The 25,851-nt window shown below is 49.1% G+C and overlaps 2 protein-coding genes across 2 annotated transcripts; one reads left to right on the top strand and one right to left on the bottom strand.

Moving 5' to 3' along the window:
- Positions 1-8,038: 8,038 nt before the first annotated feature.
- On the bottom strand, positions 8,039-10,608 carry GADD45B (growth arrest and DNA damage inducible beta). Its single transcript, XM_061600757.1, has 4 exons — positions 10,285-10,608; positions 10,039-10,140; positions 9,653-9,872; positions 8,039-8,857 (listed from the first exon to the last, which is right to left on the bottom strand). Exons 1-4 carry the CDS (start codon positions 10,326-10,328, stop codon positions 8,744-8,746), a joined length of 480 nt encoding a protein of 159 aa, XP_061456741.1. The 5' UTR covers positions 10,329-10,608; the 3' UTR covers positions 8,039-8,743.
- A 12,042-nt stretch (positions 10,609-22,650) lies between these two features.
- Positions 22,651-25,435, top strand: LOC133372619 (cocaine- and amphetamine-regulated transcript protein-like). The gene is made up of 3 exons (XM_061601489.1): positions 22,651-22,773; positions 23,296-23,379; positions 24,535-25,435. The coding sequence occupies exons 1-3, from the start codon at positions 22,651-22,653 to the stop codon at positions 24,640-24,642; spliced, it is 315 nt and encodes a 104-aa protein (XP_061457473.1). The 3' UTR covers positions 24,643-25,435.
- The last annotated feature ends 416 nt before the right edge of the window (positions 25,436-25,851 follow it).

Here is a 25,851-nt window from a genome sequence, read left to right as displayed (position 1 = left end):
ATTTTATCTTTTTGTATAGTAGGCTAAGTTTTCTTGCCATGCTATCGCACACTCTCTCTCTCTGTCATCCAGACAAGCGAGAGGCATGATCAGAGTTTGAGGGCACATTTCCAGGCAGGCCAAAAGGAGGGTGCTGTCATGCTGCCATGGGTGCTCTCGGGGGGGGGATGAGGGTCCCAGTCCCAGGAGGTCTAAGCCTCTCACCAAAGTCCTCGCCAGCCCAGGCAGGGTTGCTGGTGCAGCGAGTCCAAAGAAGCTCGGAGGGTGGCAACAAGGGAGAAGGCCTTCTCAGTGGTGGCCCCCAAATTATGGAATGATCTCCCTGAGAAGGCGCGCCTGGCACCAACACTGTTATCTTTTCGGCGCCAGGTCAAGACTTTCCTTTTCTCCTAGGCATTTTGGCATGTGTTTTTAAATTGTTTTAAATGTTTAAATTGTGTTTTAAATTGTTTTTAAAAGATGTGTTTTAAATTTGTATATACTGTAAACCACCCAGAGAGCTTCGGCTATGGGGTGGTATATAAATACAATAAATAAATAAATAAGCCAAGGCCAAGCGCAGGGAATCCAGAAACAGTCCAAGGTCAACAACAAAAATGCATGTATTAAGGGAAAGGTGACATAAAATGCATGGATCAGTGGAAATAACCTATTTTAAATAACCTAAAATTGCAAACAAACCACATCAGGTTGAGGGAGCCCAGGTTAAACTTTATCTAATGTGTGTTTGTGTATGCAACACTCACCACTCCGAAAAACATGTCTTTAAAAAAAATTTTTTAAGCAAGCTGCTAGTCCTCAAGGCAGTCAGGATGGAAGTGAAAGCATGGTAGTGGAAGCTGAACTGGATTTTCTGCATAGTTCTGACAGATCTAAATTATAGGGATGAAAGAAGCAGGAACGGCCGGGAGTTAGGAAGACAGCAGGATTTGGCTTTACTAGTTCAGTAGGTTTCTTAGGGGACAGGAGTCTCTTCTTATGAATCAAGATTTCTGTATCCTTGAAGGGAGTATAGCCAAGCCCTGTTGGATCGTGGACTCTCTGTGAAATGAAGGAACCTTTTCTAGTTGTGCCGTTTTGAGCGTGCCTTCCTTCGAAGAGCTCAAGGCTCTCTCTGCAGATGCAAAAGCATCTGTACAAACCTGACGGGGTGCCCTTTGCCCTGTCGCCATCTCTCTCGGCCTGCCGTACCCTGCAAGGTTGTTGTGAGGAAGAACCACAGATAACGCACTGCTCTGAGCTCCTTGAAGGGAAGATGCAAATTAGAAGGCAAATTTAGAAATAATTACTGTAGGTGAAACAAATGCACTGCACTGAGGCCTGGGGCCAGCTGACTTGCATGCCTGCTCAGTCCACTGTCCAGAGCCTAGTATATGCATTTATTTTTTAATACGTGGCTTGGCTGCCCGGCAAGTTTCGGAGACATGTGAATTTCGAGGGATGGCTGTGTTTTGGTTTGAGGGTTGTTTCCGAACGTGCAAATTGGCTAGGTTCGCCTTTACATGCAAAGCTGAGTTGAATCCCCCCCGCCGAAATCCATACTTGGCAGTAGCACCAACAAGGGAGACTGATGTTGACTTCCAGACCCTTTGCAAAGTCTTAAAAGAGTTTCCTGGTCAGGATTAAATAAAATGAGATTTGTTGGTGGCCATGCTGACTCAAGCCTGATTACCCCCCCTGCTCTTCCACACGAAGCCCCCCTCAATGTAGACAAGACCCTCTTCCAGAGCAGCGGCTGCCCGCCTGGTTTGTTTCCAAAGTCTTAACACCTCGCAGACAACCTCCAGCAAAGCTTATCTGACTTCGTTCTCTCTCTCTCTCCCCCCCTCTTTAAACTGACAGAGAATAAACTCTCTCAGAATGTTTGTTTTTTTCCAGCTCAGTTCCCAAAGATTATTTTAATCAGTTGTCAACAAGCATTATCAACATTGCTTACAAAATCTTAATTAAAAAAAAAAAGGGAAAAATAAATTGCGTGAGAAATGTAGATAAAGTTGTGCAGGCAAGTATAAAAATCACAAGCGTACAAATGAGCGGGGTTTTCCCTCCTCTTCCTGCCTTCTGCCACCTTTTTTGTCTTCCCTGCAACCATGCCCCAAAGTCAGATTTTAGATTGCAAGCGCTATGGGGCAGAGAACTGCTTTCTTACTTACACATTGAGCAGGAGGTTGGACTCAGTGGCCTTATAGGCCCCTTCCAACTCTACTATTCTATGATTCTACATATCTGAACAATATTATTTTTATTATTAATTTCATCTATTTTATTTATTAAATTTATATTCCACCCTTCCTCCCAGTAGGAGCCCAGGGCAGCAAACAAACACACTAAAAACACTCAAAAACATCTTAAAAACAGCCTTGAGAATATATTAAAACATCTTTAAAAACATCTTAAAATAAAACATGTTTGAAAACTAAAAAAAGCTTTAAAAACGCCTTAAAAAGCAATTCCAACACGGACGCAGAGTGGGATAGTGGGATCAGGTCTCTACTTAAAAGGCTTGTTGAAAGAGGAAGGTCTCTACTTAAAAGGCTTGTTGAAAGAGGAAGGTCTTCAGTAGGTGCCGAAAAGGTAACAGAGATGGCGCCTGTCTAATATTTAAGGGGAAGGGATTCCAAAGGGTTGGTGCCACTTCACTAAAGGTCTGCTTCCTATGTTGTGCGGAACGGACCTCCTGATAAGATGGCATCTGTTATGGGGCTGTCTCCAGTGTTGATTCTACTCAGAGCAGACCCATTGGAATGAACGGACATGATTAACTTATGTCAATCCATTTCAGTGGGTCTACACTTAATAATAATAATAATAATAATAATAAATAAATAAATAGTACAGCTTTCAGACAGGTAGGAAGGCGTCTGATTACAGTGGTAATCTCTCCTCCACCCCTATCCCAAAAAAGTCATTGGTGAAACTTTTTAGGATCTTATTTTAAAAAAGGTGGGGGGAATCAATCGCAGGAGAAAGACCATCCAGTCACTGCTTTCCTTCAGTGAAATAGCAGCCCCTTTCCTAAAAGAGCTCAGGATAATGGGGGCCCTCAAGAAGAGTAGAGAGCCTCTCTGGCAAGCACATCACAACTTATTAAAAGGGTGGGGCGCAAGTAAATACTTTCATTGAAAGCCTTTCTAGGTTATTGCACCAGTTTGCCAGCCCTGGGCCTTGGCAAACTGGATCCGGGCAATCAGCTGCTTGGCAAAAGGCTGGTCAAGAGGACAGGAATGATTGGGGTGTGTGGGTCAAGGAGGGAAGTGCTGTCCCTGGAATGTGGGATCCGAGGGCTGGGCAAGAAAAACAAAAGGCATATAGGTCAGTGTAGGAAGGGTGGAGAGAGCTGCTGTTATGGATTTAAAGGGAGCGGCCTCATTGAGCCAAAGTTCTGCTTTGCAAGAGGTCAGCTGCTCCATCAAACCAGAGTGTATGGTCAAGAGCTCAGCTGCGCTGCAGGTTCATTTTGTGTTGCTCAATTTCCTGCTGCCTGATTAACCCAGGCTTCTGGAACAGTTATAATTTCCTCCGGGAAGCCCACAAGCACGACAGAAGGGCAACAGCCCTCCCAGCACCTGGCATCCAGAGGTAGACTGCCTTTGAACACAGAGGCTCTATCTTGCTGCCATCACGACTGACAGCTTCTTCCAGGCCCACACTGGATTCTGGGTACCCTCCCCAACAGAATCAGGGCTCCCTTTGCAAGCTAGGCTGCCAGCCGGTTGCCTTAACTTGTTTCGGCCAGCTGGTTTTATTTGCATACCTCTATTTCTTTCTCATTGTTTGACCTTCCTGTTCAAACACTCCCATATTTCCCCTTTTTGCACTCTGATTTTCTCCCTCCAGGGGGAAAACCCCAGTCTGTTTCCCCCTTCTGCGGTGCTGAGGCAGATGGGTCCCAGATAGGAGACGGGTTTGAATACTGGAGGCGGAAGGCAGCATTTGACTTCTAAGCAAAGCCCATCATTTCTCTCTCTCTGCAGCTCTTTGCAAAATCCAAACACCTCCCCCTCCCCCAATGCACACTTCCATGGGAGTAAGCCAAAATTGGGAGGCACAGCTAATACTGTGGAAGACAGAAACAAAATTCAAAGGGACCTTGATAGGCTGGAGCATTGGGCTGAAAACAACAGAAGGAAATTCAATAGGGATAAATGCAAAGTTCTGCACTTCAGAAAAAGAAGCCAAATGCACAGTTATAAGATGGGGGATACTTGGCTCAGCAGTACGACATGTGAGAAGGATCTTGGAATTGTAGTTGATCACAAGCTGAATATGAGCCAACAGTGTGGTGTGGCTGCAAAAAAGGCAAATGCTATATTAGGCTGCATTAACAGAAGTATAGTTTCCAAATCGTGTGAAGTATTAGTTCCCCTCTATTTGGCATGGGTTAGGCCTCATTTTGAGTACTGTGTCCAGTTCTGGATGCTGCACTTTCAGAAGGATGCAGACAAACTGGAACAGGTTCAGAGGAGGGCAACGAGGATGATCAGGGGACTGGAAACAAAGCCCTATGAGGAGAGACTGAAAGAAATGGGCAAGTTTAACCTGGAGAAGAGAAGACTGAGGGGAGATATGATAGCTCTCTTCAAGTACAAGAAAGGTTGTCACACAGAGGAGGGCCAGGATCTCTTCTCGATGGTCTCAGAGTGCAGGAGACGGAATAATGGGCTCAAGTTGCAGGAAGCCAGATTTCGACTGGACATACGACAATGGAATCAATGACCTAGAGAGATAGTGGGCTCTCCGACACTGGAGGCATTCAAGAGGCAGCTGGACATCCATCTGTCGGGAATGCTTTGACTTGGATTCCTGCATTGAGCAGGGGGTTGGACTTGATGGCCTTACAGGCCCCTTCCAACTCTACTCTTCTATGATAAGCCTACAGTTGCCAGCTGACCAGGGACCTGGCCTGCTCCTGCGCTTTTAACAGAGGCTTGCGCCGCACCAATCAGCCAATAAAGCTTTCACAGATGGCGGCGCAGAGTAAAACATGATCAGCCCGCAGGGTTCAGCTTTTGAAAAAAGCCCTGGGTGAGCCATTGAGCTGCTGGGAAAGGGCGTTTTTTGTGGTGGCTCCTCAAAAGCAGAACTCCCTCTCTACTGAGGGTTGCCTGCTCGTTCTGACTCTTAATAGATTTAGGTGGCTGCTTCAGGGGCAATCTTTTCCAACAGATGTTTGGAGAGAATGAAGCATCAGGGTCATGATGGACTCAAAATGCCTCCCCCCCATTCTTCTCTCACCGCATAAGGGAGATTTCTTATACAGAGCCTTGGTCCATCTAGCGGAGTGCGGCCTACACTAACTGGCAGCAAGTCTCTAGCGTTTTAGGCAGGGAGTCTTTCCCAACTAAACCTGGGGATGTTGCCAAGGACTGAACCTAGGGCCGTCTGCCGGCCGAGCTACAGGCAGTAGTGTAGGGCAACTTCAGGAGTGCAGGGTCCCTTCATAGCCCCCTCACTCGCTTGCTTGCTCTCCATTGTCATCTCCACACTCCTTTCTGCATGTGTCTTCTCCCACAGCAGCATACATCCTTAGCAATCAATCAGCATGAAAGGGGAGTGTGTTAGCTACTGAGAAGAGTCTTCTTAGTGGCTGACTCACCTCCTTTTGCTCTGAACGGCTCCAGTCAGCAGGAAAGGACAAGGAAGCATGTGAGAAGACTCTTCTCAGTGGCTAACACACTCCCCTTTCATGCTGATTGGCTCATAGGGACCTGGCTAGGACCCTGCTCTCAAAAAAGTAAAGGGTCTAAGCCCCCCTCCAGAGACTCTGGACAACTACACCCCTGGCCACAGGCCTTAAGTCCCCAGACTCTGCCTTCTTCTCTCCAAATGTCTTACCCCAAAGTCAAACTTCTCCGATCAGCGATGAAAGGTCAGAAACTTCACATCTCTGGGGCTTTCCTAGCCTTTGCATCACATGGTCTGTGGTTGAGGTGGAGCCGCCTCCAGCGCAGGGACACTCCACCGGCAGCCTGGAGTGTGTGTGCGCTCGCGTGTGTGTGTGTGTATGTTGCTCTCTGACCAAATTCTCATCTGCAAGCTTAGAGGAAAACATCCCAGCCAGCACTGAGCCTGCGGTTGAGGCATAGGTGGAGGCGGCCACAGCTGCAGAGAGCCACCCACAGGGAAAGGAAAGCAGGCTACTCTCTCGCTCCTTCACCACCTCCAGAAGCATGTAAAAGGAAAGGGGGGGAAAGCCCCCTCAAAATGACGCATTTGTAAGGCTGAAATGCCAGCTTCTTGGCAAGTAACTGGAGCTGAACATTCCCCTGCAATAGGTGTAGCATGCAGGATTGCGCCTGGGAACCCCTCCGTTTGGAGTAATTTTTGTGTGCATGCTGAACCAGCCCAGAATCCAGACACTGCTTTCCCCTCCGTCCACCCCAAAAATGATAGCCTGGAAAAAGTGTAGAGAAGTTCAGCTTGCAGCAAAAGGCTCTCGAGTTTGGGATTTGCTCCTTGGCTAGAAATGTTTTGATATCAGAGCAAAAGAGAGTGAACGTGCAAATTTGATCTCTTTTGCATACCTAATTTGCATCATACATCCTCCTGTGGTTCATTAAGGACGGGCAAAGACCCTCTGCCCGGCCGCCCAGATTTGTGAACCCCTCCTGCAGTTCCTTCTCCAGCTTCTGAGATCCCATCAGGCAGTGTGCCCTCACGGCCTTCCCCTCTAAGCCAGTCTTAAGGACTAGTGGCTTGATTAAGAAACAAACTGAGAGAGTTTTTTGTTTCAAGGGGCGGCCGTGTTAGCCTTTTGCTGCAGAAATCGTGTGGCATCTCGAAGACTAAGAAATGTTTCATGCCTGCTGGGGACGGCAAAATCACTTTCTGGCCCACAACCCAAGACCACATTCTGGGTTTGCAGTCTCCTCTCACATGCAACCCCGGCTGAGAGCGACAAGGTTGCTTGCTTGTCATTTTAACCCAGGGAGGAGGAACAACTGTGGCCTTCCGGACTTTACTGAACTAGCAGCGAGCACGGTAAATAGTCAGGATTGATGGGTCTCCAGCAACTTTTGGAGACCCACAGATTATTGCCATCTCTGTTTTAGCCCTCCTGGTAAGCCTTGGCCAGACCTCGCCACGGGCAAGTCACGAGCTCTGGAAAAAACCCATTCGCTCTTCTAGGAAATAGGAACTGCTGCGGCCGCCACATGCTATGACGTTGGCATGAGATCAAAGCAAAGAAGAAAAAATGGGAAGGAGTCCTCTCACCCACACTCACCAGATGCTGGCTCGACAAGCATCCAGGCCCAGAGCCTGAGGGTCACACCAGGATTTCTGCAGTCAAGACCCTTGCATTCAGCCACCCAAAACATTTGCAAACGTGGTTTGCAATGGGCGTGGATGCAGCTCAGCCCATTTGCCATCCACCCTCTCTGGCTTGGTGAGCATCTCCCTGCTGACTTCCCCGCCCAGAAACCCCTGCATATTTTGGGGAGCACGTTAAGGCAAGAAACAGAAACCTGTACTGACAAAAGTAGAGGAAGTGGCAACGTTTTACTATGTCAAGCCTGCTCTCAATACCTGATGCCCGTTTGGCAAACGTTGAAGTGCTTTCGGCCAATTGAGACACCCGCCACCAGCCTTTAAGAGCGAAGATGACGTTTTGCAGAAATCCACCCCAGACTCCTTAAAAACATGATCATTCTTAGAGGGACAGCTAAAAGCAGACTCCCTTCGTGTACCGCAGCCCCCCCCCCCCAAGAGTCCCATGAGATCAAGTTATGATCCAGTAGCCAAACTTCAGATCCCAGGCAAGATCTCCATAGTTGGAGCATTGAAGTTTTTACCCACCTAGAGTCACTGGATTATTCCTGCATAGCATTCAAGCGACAAGCTGTTTGCACTGCAAGACCATCTCAGCTGCAAGCTGATTTGTTTTAAAAATGAAAAGCAGAACAAGCAGCCTTTGCCAACCTAGTGCCCTCCAGTCATTTTGGACTAAAAACTGCAAAACATCTCGAGGGCACGGGTTTGGCGATGGCGGCCTCTCGAGGAAGACAGACACAAGAACACAAGCCAGGCTTTCTCTTTCAGAAGGTAACAAATTTTTTTATTGCCGTTTCAAAATCAGGTATAAGAATATAAAGTGTCTTTGATTGTCTAAACAGCTTCTGAGTGCAAAAAAAACCAAAGACTTTTTTTCTCTCCTTGGCGTGTTACGAGTTTTCTATGCATCCAGTTGGTTGTTTAAAAATAGCTGGTTTGGAACTGTCATTTAGTAAGTCAGTCGTTTTGCATAAGCTCTAGCAGATGCTAACAAGTTCTCGCGCATGCGCTCTCGCTGTCCCCCAGTGTGAGAGGACGGCTCTGGCCACACTCTCCCTCCGCTCTTCTGGAAAAGGCGGCTGTGAAGCTGGTCTTGTTGCCTCTTCCCGGCACATTCACACAACGCTGCAAAAAGCCATTTGCCGGGTCTCACAGTCTGGGCCTGCCAGAGCAGGGAAGCCACGAGACTTTCTTCCTTCTCCTGCTGCCTCCTCCTCTTGAACAGTCAGCTGACGCAGCCAGCCTCCACAAACACCTCTTCTCCGGCATCCCGGTCAACCGTCATGCCTTCGCCTCCCATCGCTCTGACGCATCATCCACCGCTCTGGTGCTGATGGGGCAGGCATTATAGGTTTTAATTTTTTTTTTTAAATAAAAACAGAGAAAACATTTTCTCCCCTCTCGATATCTTTCTGGGTTTGCTCCACACGTGACATTCGATGCAAGTAACAAGGTGGTCTCCGCGGCCGGCTCAGCGGGCATGGAGAGCGACATAGGGGACCCACTGGTTGTTACATCGGCTCTGTTCACAATAGCTGGCGACTTCAGCCAAACCTTGGCTTTTCCAGGAATCCGTGTGAGGGTTCTGTGGGAACAGAAAATGGAAGTCTCATTAGAAAACAAGAGGTGGTTCTGAGAAGGCTACCCTTTTATAAAGCGACCCAGCACGAACTGGAAAAGCTGCCCTTGGAAATCTGCCTCACAACTCTGCAAGGAGCTCAAGATGTCCTTTGTTGACATAGATCTAATCTGGCCTTGCGAACAGGCCCCTGAGCACAGACACACGTGCAGCGGCGGAGTCTGACATGACATTTCAGGAATTCCACTCCTCCCTGAAGACGGAGGAACATTCCGATCTATTGCAATCAGGGCTGCTTTTCTGTTTCCCCAACATTAGAGACACAGACAGAACATGCTCTCTACCCCCCTAAAACCTAGACATGTTGGGGTGATGCACCCCACCCACAATACATGCACTCAAAAAATGCTCCTACATTTGTCCCGCTCCAATGTCTTTTATCTTTAATAATTAAAAAAAAACCCAACTAACAGAGTACGGATTACACTATGTACTTTAATTAAAGCAACTGCGGCTGGCGCAGGGTGCAAGCTTTTGTGTACCACAGCACTCCTTTCCTGCCTGATGAAAAACAGATGCCTCCTTCCGGCTGCTCAGCTTTGAGAGTGTAATTAATGAAAGAAAAGCCTTTTGCCATGCGCTGCCAACTGTGGCACCTTGCCAGCTTCTCCTGTTTGAACAGGCAACCCCTGAATACACCCTGCTGGCTCCAGCAGGCAGAGGCGCCCGTTTTGCTAGGCAACCTCCACGCGGAGAATCTGAGGCATGCAGAGGCTGTGTGCGGAGGTGATGCCAACTCACCGTCACTAGGATGCAATGCAAGTCCCGTGGCTCTGAGCTGTCCCGGGGGCTCTCCTCGCCCAGCAAGGCGGCCAAACGCTCCATGCCGGAGACCCGCAAGATGTTGATGTCGTTGTCACAGCAGAAGGCCTGGATGAGGGTGAAGTGGATCTGCAAGGCAATATTGTCCTCGTCTTCCTCGTCGATAGCAAGCAAACAGAGCACCACACTGTCTGGGTCGCTGGGGAGGGAGAGAAAAAGAGCAAGAGGTCAGCTTAAAAAAACTTTTGTGCAATATTTTTAAGAGCCAGGGCCAGACTCGCCAACCTCACGCCCTGTTTCCACCTCTGCCAACCAACACCACATTCTATTTGGAAAAAAAAAAAATTTTTTTTTAAATGACTTACACATTCATTAGCTTGGCAGACTCGTAGACCCCAACCGTCAAAGATCCCTGCCTCTGGGCGGCCACCAAGAGCTGTTCGACTGCTTCACTCACGGACTTCATCCTTTGGGGGTTAGAAAACGAGGAAAGTGAGAACTGGCCCCACAGGGCAGCCGCAGAACCTCCCCAGCCACCCACCGTCACCAGAGACTCTTTAAAATCAAACATTGCGACCAGGATCGCGATGCAAGAAGGGCCACACACTCACTTGTTCTCCGTGCTGTCACAAGCCACCAGCTCTTCCAGAGTCATGTTGCAATTATAATACACAGTGGCGTAAAAAAAATATCAAACAAAACCCAATCCGATCTGCTTCAAATATATAGGCGAAGAGGCCAACGGCAAGCGACGTTCTCCCAAAGAGGATCCAGATCCGGAGGACGCAGCAAACCAGAGATCCGTGCAAATAATCCCAAAGTCAGAAAAAGGAGCAAAGCGATTGCCAAAAAAACAGAAAAAAGCCGGTCTTCCTTCTCCAAATTCCACCCGAAGCTTCTCAAAGGAGTGAGCACTTTCTGGCCCCGAGGACCAGCTGACAGCGCCTTTTATGGCCTACCCAGGAGGGGCGGGGCCCCGGCGGTCCTTTCCCTCTCCCGATTGGCCCGCGGCCCACAAAGGCAGCCTCGGGAAGCTCTGGGATTGGCGGAGCTGCTTCGGAGCCACCACGTGGGGGGGGGAAATGTTGCAACCGGGGAGGTGGAAGTGAGTTTAAAAAAAAAAAATTCAGAAGGCTTTTTTTTGTTGTTGGTTTTAAAAAGCGAGAGAGAGAGAGTTTCGGTTGATTTTTTCCCAGCAGTAGAAGTTCCTGCTAGGAGGGATTTCCACAGAAAAACAGGGCTGGGTGTTTTTGTCTTTCTTTCTGTGCATGTTTTGCAAAGCCACTTTTGAGTTTCTTTTGAGAGGGGAGAATGACTGGATGATGATGATGATGATGATGATGATAATAATAATAATAATAATAATAATAATAATAATAATAATAAATGCAAAGCAATTGGCACATCCGATCCTTAGTGAAAATAATCATAATAATGGCAATTGTGGGAATTAGGATTGCAGGAAGTGGCGGGGAGGGGGCGATCCGGGCGACGTGGAAATTTCATCAGCATGCCAGGAGATGCCTGGGCTTTTTTTTAATTACTGATAATACTCCACCTTTTGGCTTTCTTCTGCTTTTGCAGACATACTATAACAAAGTAAAGGGAGCCGGCGCGATTGCATGCAAAGCAACCCCGTGAGCGCCCAAACCCGCACAGACAGCGAATGGAAAGGGGGTGGGGATTGGGGCAAGGGGGTGCAGGGCGTGGATGGCCCTCTCGCCCCCCGCCGGGCGCGTGGCGTGGGCTGCTGGCCTCTGACTCAGACTCTCTCGGAGGGTGGCCAACCCCTCGCGGCTGGTTTCACGGCACCTCGCGAGGAGTTGCTCACTCTGGGCAGCTTGCAAAATTTTATCGTAATCCACGCGAGGAGCTTGCAAACCTTCCTCCCGAATTAACAGAAGCCACGTTGCAAAACAAGCGAGCCCAGCCTGAAGCCCCCGCGCGCTGTTTGCAGACCACGCCGAGGAAACGCGTCCGGGGCCCGAGCTGGGAAATGTCCTTCGAGGGCATCCCCTGTGGAACTCACCGACTCAGGAAGGGAGACTCAGAGCGTTGCCGGGGTGGGCGGTGCTGATGAGCTGGAGGGGGGGTTGCAATCTTTTACCCAAGTGGGTGAAAGGTTACTCCGCCGCCTGGTCCGCGGATGACCCGCTTGGCCCGCAGTTGGGCCACCGGACGCCTGACCCGGTTACACAGCCGACCCCCCCCCCGCGCGCCAGCATGACTCAGGCCCGTCTCAGCAAACCCAGAGCCGCCTCGAATGGGGAGAAAAGGTGGGGCGGTTGTGGAGTATTATTATTATTATTATTGAGAGGATTTCTGGGAAGGTACAAAGAGCGTTGCTAGACCAGCCCCCCTCCCCCTCCAGTGGAAGACCCACAGCCTGGGCAGAAGGGAAAGTCATCTCCCGGTGATGTTTCGAGGTAGACTGCGCCCAGAGATGGAGGATCCACTTAGTAGGGGGTTGAGCGGCCGCTTTGTAGGTCAGGGGCAAGGGTCCGCCTGGGCCAGTAAGCCACGGTGGCCACCTGAATTCCTTGAAAGGAGCCCACAAATGGGATAAAAATTGAATATAGAAATAATAAAGAAATAAATATTTGGCGGTAGACTCCCTCTGTGCCTGGAGTCTCTAATAGTACGTTGCCAGGATTATTATTATTAATTATTCCATGAATTTGTCTTCAGCTCTTCCCCTCCCAAAGTCACCTAAAAACCAGTGCCCACCCTCATGTCTTGTGGCGGTGAGTTCCATAAGTTCCATCGTAGGTGGCATGAAGACATGATGTTGCTTTGTATTCCCTGCTCCTCTATTTAATGGGCTGACCTCTCCTACCCCACCCCAAATTCCAGGGTCCCATGAAAGGGAGAGCTCCATCTCTCCACCCACTTTCTCTGCAGCAATCCATAATTTTATTACCCTAATGGGAAGCTTTATACAATGACATTTACATATCTGAGAATGAAACCTTTAAAAAAATTAAAATTAAGACAGGCAAGAGGCAGTGTGGTGTATTGGTTAGAATTATATCCTAAGACTGGGAAGATCCGGGTTCAAACCTCACCTCTGCTTATTACCCACAGGCTGGCCAGTTATTCTCTCTCACCCAGATGTACCTCACAGGGTTGTTAGGAGGACAACAAGCTTTGAATCGCCACTCTGCCATGAAGCTTACTCGACTATCTTGAGCCGGGCAGTCTTTTTCAGCTCAGCCTACTCTGATGGGTTGTTGTGTGGGTGAAATGGGGCGGGAGAGGAGAACCCTGCACCCCGACTTCTTTAGAGGAATTACATTTTCTAAACTAATTGAATTCTAACAACGTGCAAGGGAATATGTGTATTTATTTGTGGGGGCATGTTTTTGGGGTGTGTGTGTGTGTGTGTGTGAAATGACTTGGAGTTTTTGAATATTCCTGCTGGGGGTCTTGAGGATCTGCCGTACGCATAATGGGGCCAAGAGAGTCATTTCATTGGACATCCAACATAGGGCCTACAGGGTGAAGGACAAGAACACAGCACCCTTGGGGGCTCCTGCTCTGGATGGGAACATCACTTCCAAAACCTTTCCTGCTAACTCCTGAAGGGCAATCATGCTCCCTGGTGGCCAAAGGTCGAAGCAGCACCCACAGCTGGCTAGCTAGGGTGGCAGGTTTCCTAATGAGGACTGGTCCTTTGAGAAGGGTTGAGGGGAAGCCTTGACTTAATAAATTAAATTAAATTAAATTCATTATTTAGTAGGGTGGGGCAGGCCTTTGTCCTTCTTTATAATATTGCCCCATGGTTTTAAGAGTATAGCCTGCCTGCTATATAGGAAGGATGTGCTTTCAACATAAGTGGGCAGGGGAAGGGAACCAGTGGGCTGCCATTAATGTTGTGGAGGGCAGAGGGAGATAGGGAGTGGGGAGGCAATTATGTCATCGGGGGAGATGGAAGTGCAACAGGGTGTTGGCTGCCCCCAAACTGTCTCCCCATTCAAATAGTCTGGATAACCGCGGTGTCAGCTCCCCCAGGTTGAAAATGCTGCTTGTGAATGCCAGGTCAGTGAATGGCAAAACGATGGCCGTTCAGGATTTGATCCTGGATGAGCACGCCGACCTGGCTTGTATCACGGAGACCTGGTTGGATGAAGCTGGGGGGGTTAATCTCTCCCAGCTTTGCCCACCAAGTTGCTCTGTGCAGCAGCAGGCGAGACCGGGGGGACGGGGAGGTGGAGTTGTAGTAGTCTATCATGATGCCATCCCCCTGACCAGGTGCCCTCTCCCACAGTCTTCGGGGTTCGAATGCATATATTTGAAGTTGGGTGGCCAGGACAGAATAGGGATTCTGTTGGTGTACCACCCACCCCACTGCTCAACAGTCTCCCTTCCTGAGCTAGCTGGGGTAGTCACGGGGTTTTAATCTTTCAGAGTTGTTTCCTGTATATTGTTAGTGTTGTCACTAACTTGTTCGCCTGACTATATCTGTGACAACCGTAAGAGCTTAAGAAGAGCCCTGCAGTGCTGGATCAGGCCAAAGGGGGCCCATCTAGTCCAGCATCCTGTTCTCACTGTGGCCAACCAGATGCCCCGATGGGAAGCCCGCAAGCAGGCGGTCCAGAGGCATTTGCTGCCTCTGACAGTGGAAGGAGGACATAGCCACTGTGACCAGTAGCCGCTGATAGCCATGAACACAACAGTGGCCACTTTGAACCATTATTCACTCCCTGAGTACATTGGTGGGGATGGATTATTTGTGGCTGCAGTGTTAACAGCTCACTGACAGGCCCCCTTGCCAACTTTTGGGGTAGCTGTTTCATGCTGTGGATATTCCGTGCTACAGGGGGGGAAATCTCTACCTACTGGTTTGAGCTCCATTTGAAAGAACAGGCTGTTCCCCTCTCTCTGTTTGTTTCAACACCTAGTGACAGGCACAAACCCAACTGGTGCAAGCCTGTCCCTGTCGCTGCATCTCTGGGTCAGGAGAAATGGCATGTTTCTTCACACAATGCACAGTTAACTTACGGAACTCACTGACACATGATATGTTGGTGATGACCTCTAGCTTAGATTCCACACACCCCAGTTGCACATGCGGCAACCTTATTCAGCTTCTTCTCCACACACACATTTAAAAAAAAGATTTATTTTTAGGGTAATATTTTTGGAGTAGAGCCTTCTCATTCTACCCCACCCCCAGCTCTGTGCATGACTGTGATGTCCAGTCAATTTGCTCCTGAGCTGCAGCTGCCAACTTTTTCACCAGCCCATGCACCCATGCCTTTCACTGCAGCTGCCAACTTTTTCACCAGCCCATGCACCCATGCCTTTCACTGCAGCTCAGTCTACACTCACTAGCAGACTACGATGTTCTTTTTTAAAAATCATCTCCATGCCAAGAGAAGCTTTTACATGATGTTTCCTTCAGACTGAGGTGCAATTTAACAGCACAGAAGCAGGCAAGTCCCTCCATCAGTTAGCAACTCCAGTACTACTGAGGGGTACCACCTGATCGGGCACTGTGAGGACACAACATTGGCACCTGGCTGCCTTATTCTGCCATCCTTTGAAAAGGAAATGTCAAGTTCTGAATTATTAACTTATCACGATTAATTGATAATCATTAATTGAGGTGTTATTAATTGACCTTCACTTAAGATTGCATTATCCAGGTGAATGCAACAGAGGTCGGGGTGCCCCAATTCCATGCGAATTTGCCAGATATGCTAAAGGTTGCCTGTTTAGAACGGGGACAAGTTGTCCCAAATTAAGACCTTTATAGGACTGTTTTTTTCAGTTTCAAAGGGCTGGAAATTTAGCTACCTGCTGCCACCTCCTGCCTGAAGATTTATTTTTTATTTATTTCATTTTTAAACCGCCCATAGCGAATAGCTCTCTGGGCGGTGTACAAAAGATTAAAAGTACAGAAATACAAAATATCACAATAAATAAACTGAAACAAAGAGATTTAAAATTGTAACATTAAACGCATTAAAATGCCTGGGAGCATAGCCAGGTCTTAACCTGGCGCCGAAAAGATAGAAGCGTCGGCGCCAGGCGTATTTCTTCGGGGAGGCTATTCCACAATTCGGGGGCCACTACAGAAAAGGCCCTAGATCGAGTATGGTGTTACAAGATCACAGAATTCTCTAGATAGCTAAATAAGCTCCCAGAATGAACAAGATTTCATTGGTCTGCCGCCACCGGGGTTGGCACCAAGGGAGTCTCCCCTTGGGGATTTCCTTAGGGAGTCCCGAGGGCAAGGGTGCTATGGAAGCTTGGTCCAGAAGCTGCAGCTGGTGCAAAATGCGGCAGCAAGACTGCTCACTGGGGCCGGGTATTGCCTACATGTCACCCCTCTGCTGAAAGAATTGCACTGGCTACCTGTTGGCTACCAGGGCAAGTTCAAGGTTCTAGTCTTGGTGTACAAAGCCCTATACAGCTTGGGACCAGGATACCTGAAAGACTGTCTTACCCCTTATATCCCCAGTCGATCACTGCGCTCTGCAGGTGAGGGCCTTCTGCAGATCCCATCTTATCAGTTCTCATAACATAGGAAGCGTACCTTTAGTCTGGCGGCACCGACCCTTTGGAATCCCCTCCCCTTAAATGTCAGGCAGGCAGCATCTCTGTTATCTTTTCAGCACCTGCTGAAGACCTTCCTCTTTCAACAAGCCTTTTAAGTAGAGAGCTTATCCCAGTCTGCATCTGTGTGTCGGAATTGCTTTTTAAGATGTTTTTAAACCTTTTCTTTTTAAAGATATTTTTAACGCTTTTTAAAAATGTTTTTAAAGATGTTTTGTTTTAATATATTTCAAAGACTGTTTTTATGATGTTTGAAAGTGGTTTTAGTGCTTTGGTTTGCCGGCCTGGGCTCCTACTGGGAGGAAGGGATATAAATCAAATAATAAATAAATAAATCCCTGTGTGGTATTTTCCACCCACTGGAGAATGTCAGTGGGGCAATGAATCCACTACTGGTTTTAGTCTGGACTTCCAAGGAGCTGTCAAAGGTACTCAGTGAAAGTTCAGACTAAAACCCGAAGCGGATTCACTGCCCCACTGATGTTGGAGCCAGCAGCCCACGCTGTTTCCACCTATTGGCCCTGGGGCCGTTGCCAGGGCTGGCTCCAGGCATGCAGGGGCCCTTGGGCATCAGCTTGCCCTGGACCCCCGGTGGGTGGGTGTGCACGTGCACGCATATGTGCATGCGCATGCCCCCCCCGCGCCCCTCCACGGCCCCCCTACCTGTCTAGTCTTTACCACTGCCCTTAATGAAGATGGTGGCCGCGGTTTCCCTAAGGGGAATGAAGGGAATGAAAGGGAGCGAAGGCATCTTTCAAATGCATTTGCACAAGTTAGTAGCCTGCCCATCCCCCCAGTAAATACATGAATTAAAAAGCAAATTAAAATTAGAAACTGCTGCTTACGATCCATGCCCTGCTGGAGCAGGATTCTTATGGGAAAAAAGGGCCAAAGATACAGAGAACCGGGCGTCCCAGTGTACAGGAAGAGAGATTTTGTTAAAACTTTATCGGAAAGACTGTGGGTTTCTAAGAACCCGAAGGAGGATTGTGTAATGTGCCCCTTGTGTCCTAACGTTTCCATGCAATTTCTGCAAAAATCCAGACCTCTTGTCAGTGTTGCAGTGGCTTCCAACTTCAATTTCCGTTCTTGGCTCTTTGGTTAAATTTCTTGTGCCCAGTTGGGTCCACTGGGTGTCTAAAAGCTAGGACTTGGGTGTCCATCGAGACACATAGCTAAAAATGCCTTTGTGGCATTCTAGCGGCTGCGATGGAAGGCTATTTGCAGAGGAGGTCCGGGGAATGCATGCCTCTGTGCGTGCGAGTGCTTGCGTGCAGGGTGTGCTGAAAGAGTGACCAGGATTTCGGTGTGGGAAGCGGGCGTGTTAGGTACAGGCGGATGTACAGTTATGCAACGGCTTGCGTGTGTGTGAGTGAGAGAGAGAGAGAATTTAAATGTCTATAGTGATATTTATATATTTCTTCAGAAGAGGAGCAACTGGACCAGGCCCAAAGGGGCCCCATCCTGTCTGGCCTCCTGTTCTTAGAATCATAGAGTCATAGAATAGTAGAGTTGGAAGGGGCCTATAAGGCCATCAAGTCCAACCCTCTGCTCAATGCAGGAATCCAAATCAAAGCATTCCCTACAGATGGCTGTCCAGCTGCCTCTTGAAGGCCTCCAGTGTTGGAGAGCCCAATACCTCTCTAGGTCATTGGTTCCATTGTTTTATGGCTCTAACAGTTAGGAAGTTTTTCCTGATGTCCAGTCGAAATCTGGCTTCCTGCAACTTGAGCCCATTATTCCGTGTCCTGCCCTCTGGGACGATCAAGAAGAGATCCTGGCCCTCCTGTATGTGACAACCTTTCATGTACTTCAAGAGTGTTGTCTTATCTCCCCTCAGTCTTCTCTTCTCCAGGCTAAACATGCCCAGCTGTGTGGCCATCTGGGTGCTGCAAAGGGAAGCCACCAAGCAGGGCTTGAGTGCCGCAGCAGAAGCGCTCTCCCTTCCCGTGGTTTCCAGCAACTGGCATTATTCTGCCTCTGATGGAGGCTGTGCATTGCCCAGGCTATCTCCTGGGGCTGCCGGGATTGGCAGCCCAGCGACGCATGGAGGGCTGCCGGCTCCCCATCCCTGCCTAGCCTTCCCTGGCCTGGTACGACTGCCACACCTTTCTGCTTCCGGGAGGGCGGTCCTGCCAGCCGGTGTTTCAGCGAAACAACTTGTAAGAGTCTGATGAGGTGTTAGGGCCGTTGCACGGAGACACAACGTCTGCCTTGCGTGCCAAAAGTCCCGGCTTCAACCCCCAATGGCATCTCCCGGTAGGGCTGGCAAGGACTGCCTGCTTGAAGCTCTGGAGAGCTGCTGCCAGTCAGTGCAGACAGCACTGAGCTAGATGGACCAGTGACTTGGCTGCTTTAACCGTGACCTGCCTTATATCTTGCTGCTCTGGACTCTGACCTTCGGGTCGGCCTGTGAGGCGCTCTTGCGAGCAGGCGCCTTCCTGGTTGCCCTGAGAACCAGAGATAGGGCAAAGATAGCCTTGATGATGCTGGTTGCTATAGCAACAGGCCTAGCGCCTTCCCCTGAGCAGGAGGGCCTGGATCCTGCGCTTAAAATTAAACCAAATAAATATCCTAGCACCCTTTGCAATACATGAGGTATGCCTGGCTTAGGCGTTGCTCTGCTCAATATTTATATATCTTACTCATGATTAATGAATTAAAATTTGTAGTTGCCTGTTCTCAAAAAGGACATAATCGATTCCGTTGATGAATCATTTCCCAGACAGAATCTCAAAGCGGTTTCACAGGAGGGGGGAAATCGACCCTTAAAAAAAATACAGAAAAGGAATGCCGTAATTAAAACAATTTTTAAAAATGACTCAGAGCAGCTTACAGAAATATTTTAAGCCATTTTTCCACACCTGTCCACCTGATTGTTGTTGTTGACACAATGAAAACCTCTGTTTTGTTAATCACAATTACGTTTATACACACACACCAGATGTACAACAGTACACAACAAGTGTAAAATTTACAAAATGTGAAACCGAACAGTAAAACAGGAAGAGGCACGTGTGGGGACCACAGCGCCTCCATCTTGTCAGGACTCGAGCTTATTATCCGTTGCACCCAGGCGCTGGTCCGGGGCCTGCGTGGCCTCTCCGGATCCAGATGCCGTGGACTGACCTGGCATTTAACAACAGCACCACCAGACCAGAGGGCTCAATGGGTAAGCTGCTAGTAACGTTTGGAGGAAGGAGGAGGCTTTTACCACCGAGGGTGGCCAGGCCCTCCCACCAAAACTGTACCTTCCCCTCCTGGCATGTGTCTAATCATAGGAAGCTGCCTTATACTGAGCTCAATATTGTCTGCACTGGCTGGCAGGAGCTCTCCAGGATTTCGGGCAGGGGCCTGTCCCAGCCGGGGACTGAACCGATGGCTTTCTGATGCTCTGCCACTGAGCTACAGCCCTTCTCCAGTCCTCAAAGTGGTTGACAAAAGCCCATTGAAAGGACAAAATATACCTCCCATCAAAAAAGATCCCTTTTTTCATCATATAACAATTCAAAATAACTGTATTACTGTACAGAAGGCAGTTTACAAAACATGCAGCGAAAATCACTTTGCCAGTATAACTATTGAAAATGCCGTTTCAAAGGAAGCAATTCACACAATTTGAGATTCCGTTTTTGCAGGGCGGGCAAGTGATGTTATGAAAGAATGTCGTCAAAAAGTTCAGCATAGCGCAAGGTCACTAAGTCTTGTTAGAGAGAGGGTGGCGCCGGGCCTCAGTCACTCTGTCCTCCCCCATGTGGCTTTCTCTGTGCTGTTTCATGAGACGCTGGGCTGAGCGCAAATGATTTTCTTTCCTTTTAATTTCCTGAATCCACACAGGATCTCTCTGGAGAGCACCGGCCCTTGGCATCTCTGAGTCTCAAAGCTGTCATTTTTAACCTGAGAGAAACAATGGCTTTCTTAAGGAGGGCTTTGCTAGGAAATTGCTTTAAACCGAGTCAGACCCTTGGTCCTTCTAGCTGAGCCTTGTCTGCACTGACCGGCAGCAACGGCTCTCCAGGGCCTCAGGTAGGAGTCTTTCCCAGACCTACTGGGTTGCTGGGATCGAATCTGGAACCTTTGAACATTCAAAGACGGTGCTCTGCCCTTTTGCTACAGCCCTACACTCTTCTCCTAAACGAAAGGTGTTTAAGAAACACAGGAGAGCGCCTTATTTTGAGTCAGACCATTGGTCCATCTAGCTCAGTATTGTCTACACTGACTGGCAGCAGCGATTGTCCCTGGTTTCAGGCAGGGGGTCTCTCCCAGCCCTACCTGGAGATGCCGTTGGGGGTTGAACCCGGGTTCTTCTGTATGCACTTTTCCACACCTGACTATATTATTATTATTATTATTGCATTTATGTCCGACTTTTTCTCCAAGGAGGTCAAAGTGGCATACGTGGTTCTCCCTTTCCTCATTTAATCCCCACAACACTGCGAGGGAGGGTTGGACTGAGAGGCAGCGACTGGCCCAAGATCACCCAGCGTGCTTCACAGCTGAACGGCGATTCGAACCCTGGTCTCTCAGGTCCTGGTCCAACCCTCCAACCGCTACACCATACCATCTCTCCCTTTTGCACACGTCTTGCCTCCCGAGTGTGGAATCACGTCTGCGAGCGTGGGTGGCCATCCATTCTGGAGCTGTCCCCATCCATCTGAGGCAGGATGAAGCCTTCCAAAGTGGGGGAAATCCTCCGGCTTCTGAGTCACTCGCTTGGCTCTGCACAGCAGTCCGGGGCGCTGAGCATCCCCAGGGGCCCAGGGTTTGGCAAAGAGCCTGGAGGCCACCTTGACATCGCTCCTGCGCCTCTCCTGCCAGTCAAGCCTCTCAGCTTTCCCTTCAAGGTTTTAATGCGCTCAGAGTTGATGCTTTTACACCGTGTAGGAGTTATTTCAGCCGGCTCAATCTCTCTGGTATTAATTCTCCACGTCGTATTTCCTGAGATTGAAAAACATGTCACTGTTATCCCTGTACATATCAGAGGTTTTGCTTGAAACTTTCCCTAGATGTTCTCTGCTTTTTACAGCCAGTTATACCACTAGAAATGTTTGCTTTCCAGTCTGAAATTTGCAATGGCAAGCACGTTCTTTTCTTCCGCTCTTTATTTTTTTAAAAAATTCTCTGTTATCAAAGAGATTTTCTTTTGCACTCCCTTGCTCCATGGGACATGACGCACGTGCGCAAGATTACGAGAGCGCATAGAGAAAGTGGAGACAGAGATATTTTTTTTCCCTCCTCCTCTCATCATACTAAGACTCAACAGGGCTGCTCCATACATTTAAAGTGCATCGTTTCCCCGCAAAGAGTCCCGGGAACTGCAGTTTGTTCAGGATGCTGGCAGCTGTGCCCGGTGAACTACAGTTCCCAGGATTCTTTCGGGGAAATGGATGTGCTTTGGATGTATGGGCAGCCTCAACGTGGGAAGGTTCAGGACAGACATATGGAAAATTCTTCTTCAGCTCAGCAGCATGTAAGATGTGCTGACGGTCACCACCTCTAGAGAAATTCATGGAGGAGGAGATGACTATCACTGGCTACTAGCCACGATGGCTAGATTCTCCCTCCCCTGTCGGAGGCAGGATGCTGATCCCAGAGACTGCTGTTGCGCTCAAGCCCTGCTTTGCGCCTTCCCTTTGGGTCATCTGGTGGGCCACTGAGAGAGCAGGATGCCGGCCTGGTTGGACCCCGGTTGGCCTGATCCAGCCACTGCAGGGATCTCTTTATGTTCTTGTTTCTTATTCCTGGAGCATCCCAGAAAACCTATAGGAAATATCCCCTCCTTCAAATCCCTTCTCAACGCCCGGTTTTATGTGTGAAGACTTGGTCCTTATTTCCTTCTGGCCCGGCCTTCCGATGCCCTTGACGGACAATGCCTAGAGCAGACATCTTGTCGGCCGCTAAATGGATCCTCCATACTCAGAGGCAGTCTACACCTGGAGACCAGTTGAGGCCTGGAACGGGGAAGCAGAGAGGACTGTTGCCTTCATGCCCTCCTTGCGGACTTCGCAGCAGCTGGTCTCCTCCTATAACCCCCCCAACACAATCTGATATATCTTCTTGACGTGGGCAGTCGATAAACAACTTTCGCTTTAATTCCCATCAAAGGATATTTACTTTAGGATATTGGGCGACCTAACTGTGACAGCCGTGTGTGACCGCAGCTGGAAATTATCCTTTGCGTCAACACAGCCCTTTGGCGCATTCATGACAAATGTATTCCCCCGTGGCAGGAGTGAGGTGACATAAATCACGAGGGGATTGAGATGGGGGGGACAGAAATGTAACACTCCCCTCTCCAGACACGCAGTTTCCACCAATCAGGCTTTTCGAGGGGCAAAGCCCAGAGCAGGAACTGACCTTATAAAAGCCTCTTTGCTGCCTGGGGGGGAAGAGCAGGCAGACCCCAGTTCAGGACCATGGCCAGCGCCAGGGTCTCTATTCTCTGTCTTGGCTGCTCTCTTCTCTTGCTCTTGGGGGCCTGCGAGGAATCCGTGGAGATCCAGGGGGCTGCAGAGGAGAGCCAAGAGGAAAAGGAGATGGTAAGGGGGTGGCCATGGAAGGGGGGCCCTGACACTTTGCTGGTGGGGTGGAAGAGTGGGGAAGGGCCCTAGTTCGACAGCAAAGTGTCTGCGTCGATCCCCAGTGTCATCTCCAGATAGGATCTGACTCAGAATAAGGCTTATAAAACCAGCCCTTTGTTCAGAACCCTGAGGACTGGAATCTTGCAGAAGGTCCCAGGTTCAGTCTCCAATGGCATCTTCAGGCAGGGCTTGGAGGAATCTCTGCCTGACATCCTGGAGAGCTGTTTCCAGTCAGTGGTCCGTCGATCAATAATGCTCAGTATTGTCTGCACTGACTGGCAGCAGCTCTCCAGGATTTCAGGCAGCAGTTTTTCCTAGCCCAGAAATGCTAGGGACTAAACCAGGGGCCTCTGGCATTCAAAGCAGACGCTCCACCATCAAGCCAACAGGCTGACAGCTAACTCTCCGCGCCTTCAGCTTGTGAAATGTTTGATGGCTGCCTGTCTTGTTGCCGGTGTGATGGTGGCCTTTGCTTTACAGATCGGAGCTTTGCAGGAGGTCTTGGAGAAACTGAGGAACCACCAGCTGCCCTCTACTGAGAAGAAATTTGGCTGGGTGCCCTCGGTAAGTAGCGGCAGAGCTGCTTTCTCCGTGCTTTCGTTATGCCTTGCTAGAGCCCCCATCTGCACTATACACTTTAAAATGCTCATGGCTCCCCCCTGAGAATCTCCTTCCCTGAGAATCCTGGGAAGTGTCGTTTGCTCAGGGTGCCGAGAGCTCTTAGGAGACCCCTGTTCCCCTCCCAGAGCTAGTTTGGCACTCCCTGGCCATTGATATTGGGCAGACACCGTTTCGGTCCTGATTTCAGCACCTGCTAAGAGCCATAGCCGAAGTAAACCATAGCTCAACGGCCAAGTTGCCTTGTGTGCAGAAGGACCCCAGTTCGATCCCCGGTACCTTCAAGCAGGCCCAGAAGAGCCTCCTGCAGCTCCCTGGGCAGCCGCTGCCAGTCAATGTAGGCAAAACTGAGCTAGATAGACCAGTGGTTTGACTCAGTATAATGCAGTTTCCTATGTATGATAAAAAAAATCTGACCCCTGATTAATGAGGGGTGCATTCTCAATCAACCAAGACGCTTTGCATAAAATAATCTGACTGCGTTTGCCAACCTGGTGCACTCCAGACGTTTTGGACTAGAGCTCCCATCAGCCCCAGCCAGTTCTAACTAATTAATGGACTAAGCATTCAGGTCATCAGAATTAATTGCATTGTGTTTATTTTAATGATGCAATGGGGGGACTGGAGAAAACATCACCGTCGCCGGTTCAACCATTTTTGATTTCACAGTAGAGGTGACGAACCAGCCCTTACTATACCATAATTTCCAGATTATGGAAATGTGACTTTAAAAAAAGAGTAATTTTTAAGAATTTCTATTTTAAAAAACCTGCTGATTTTATTTGGGGGGAAAAATTAGGCTGACTGTTTCCAATACATATTTTATGTAAACTTCTTAAAGGTGTTGATGACTAAGCAGCATATGAATCCAGTTAAAATAAAATAAAAATACTGACTTGCGCCCAGCTAAGTTTCACTCAGAGTAGACCCACTGGAATTAATGAACTACTTGGGTTAATACTGGATGCAGTCCACCGACTGCAAAGCAAAGGATTCTGCCCAGACTGCCTTAGGACATCTGCCACCGATGCACATGCAAGAGGCCCCTGCCCTCGCCACAACATCCCCCCCCCCAGTAACCAGACTTCTCTCTCTTTACAGTGTGACGTGGGGGCGCCCTGCGCTGTGCGGAAAGGGGCCCGCATTGGCAGACTCTGCAGCTGCCCCCGGGGGACATCTTGCAACCTGCACATCCTTAAGTGCTTGTGATGAAGAGGCAACCGGGCTGTGCGCGTGGGCTGTGTGTGTGTTGAAGGCAGGGACCAGAGCAGCTCTCGGGTTGAAGGCAGTTGTGCTCTCCAGGCCTGTGGGTGGGAGAAAATGCCTTATCTTCCTTCCACTGGCTCTAACACCCCAACCTGGGCTCCTGCTGGGAGGAAGGGCGGGATATGAATCCAAAAATAAAATAAACGACATGTAGCCAAAATCTGCCTCCCTGCAACTCTCACCCTTCGGTTCTAATGCAGCCTTAGGGAGCAAGAGAGCGCAAATCCCTTCAAATGCAAACAAGGAATCAACGACATGACTGCCTGACCCGCATTCTGCACCCTTCCGGGTGCAAAGTTATAAAAAGGTTCTTCTCCTCCTCTGAGGGACGGAAACTTTTTGGCAACCAATAGGTGGCAGTCAAGGATTTGGAGCCTACATCCTCTTGAGCACAAATTATTATCTGCTGAGATCGGGCACCTTTTTGTGTGCAACGCAAGAAAAATAATAAAGCGTTCCAGGCAGTGCTGGCTTGTTGTTTTGTGTTGCGGTGGGAAAGTGGTCACATCTGAGGAAGATTCAGAGGGGGAAGACTTGATTCAACAGGCAAAGAGAAAAGTGAAAAGCCACTTTGTTCATCCTCCAGAGCTGGAAAGCCGCAAAAACCAGCAACACTATTTGTGCTGCTCAGGGGTGCAGTCATCCAGGGTCTCAGACCCCTTACTATTTTGGGAGCAGGGGCCCAATGTCTCCAGCATCCTAAGAGCCTACCAGCATGAAAGGGGAGTGTGTTAGCTACTGGGAAGAATAATATGCTTCCCTGTCCTTTCCTGCTGATTGGAGCCAATCGGAGTGAAAGCAGCCGAGTCAGCCACTGAGAAGACTCTTCTCAGTAGCTAACACTCTCCCCCTTTCATCCTTACTGGCTCCTAGGGACGTCTTTCTTTGTGGGAGAAGGCATTCACAAGGATCTCGTTCTCAACCCAGCAGCAAAAAAGGGGGGAGGGGTGTGTCTGTATCATGAAGGGACCCTGCGCTTCTGAATTGGCCACCATACTACTGGTGCTGCTGTAACAAACAATTTCAGTCTGAAAACCCACAAAAATTCCTGCAGAGGGCATATCCCGGCTGCTTTTCCTGTCCTGTCTCCTTAAAGAGCATAGTTTCCCCCTCTATACCAGATTTTCCTAAGCAGCCCTCCCCACTCAACAC

The sequence above is a fragment of the Rhineura floridana genome, chromosome 18 (genome assembly GCF_030035675.1).
Source record: "Rhineura floridana isolate rRhiFlo1 chromosome 18, rRhiFlo1.hap2, whole genome shotgun sequence".
Lineage (NCBI taxonomy): Eukaryota > Metazoa > Chordata > Lepidosauria > Squamata > Rhineuridae > Rhineura > Rhineura floridana.
Note: the sequence above shows the minus strand (reverse complement) of the source record. Positions and strands in the feature narration are given on the sequence as shown.

Excerpts from the sequence above, each read along its gene's own strand:
- GADD45B (XM_061600757.1), bottom strand. The coding sequence starts at position 10,328 with ATGACTCTGGAAGAGCTGGTGGCTTGTGACAGCACGGAGAACAA. Across the intron at positions 10,141-10,284 it reads TGTGACAGCACGGAGAACAA|GATGAAGTCCGTGAGTGAAG; the intron begins GTGAGTGTGTGG and ends TAACCCCCAAAG. Across the intron at positions 8,858-9,652 it reads TGCATTGCATCCTAGTGACG|AACCCTCACACGGATTCCTG; the intron begins GTGAGTTGGCAT and ends CTGTTCCCACAG.
- LOC133372619 (XM_061601489.1), top strand. The coding sequence starts at position 22,651 with ATGGCCAGCGCCAGGGTCTCTATTCTCTGTCTTGGCTGCTCTCTTCTC. Across the intron at positions 22,774-23,295 it reads GCCAAGAGGAAAAGGAGATG|ATCGGAGCTTTGCAGGAGGT; the intron begins GTAAGGGGGTGG and ends TTTGCTTTACAG. Across the intron at positions 23,380-24,534 it reads AATTTGGCTGGGTGCCCTCG|TGTGACGTGGGGGCGCCCTG; the intron begins GTAAGTAGCGGC and ends CTCTCTTTACAG.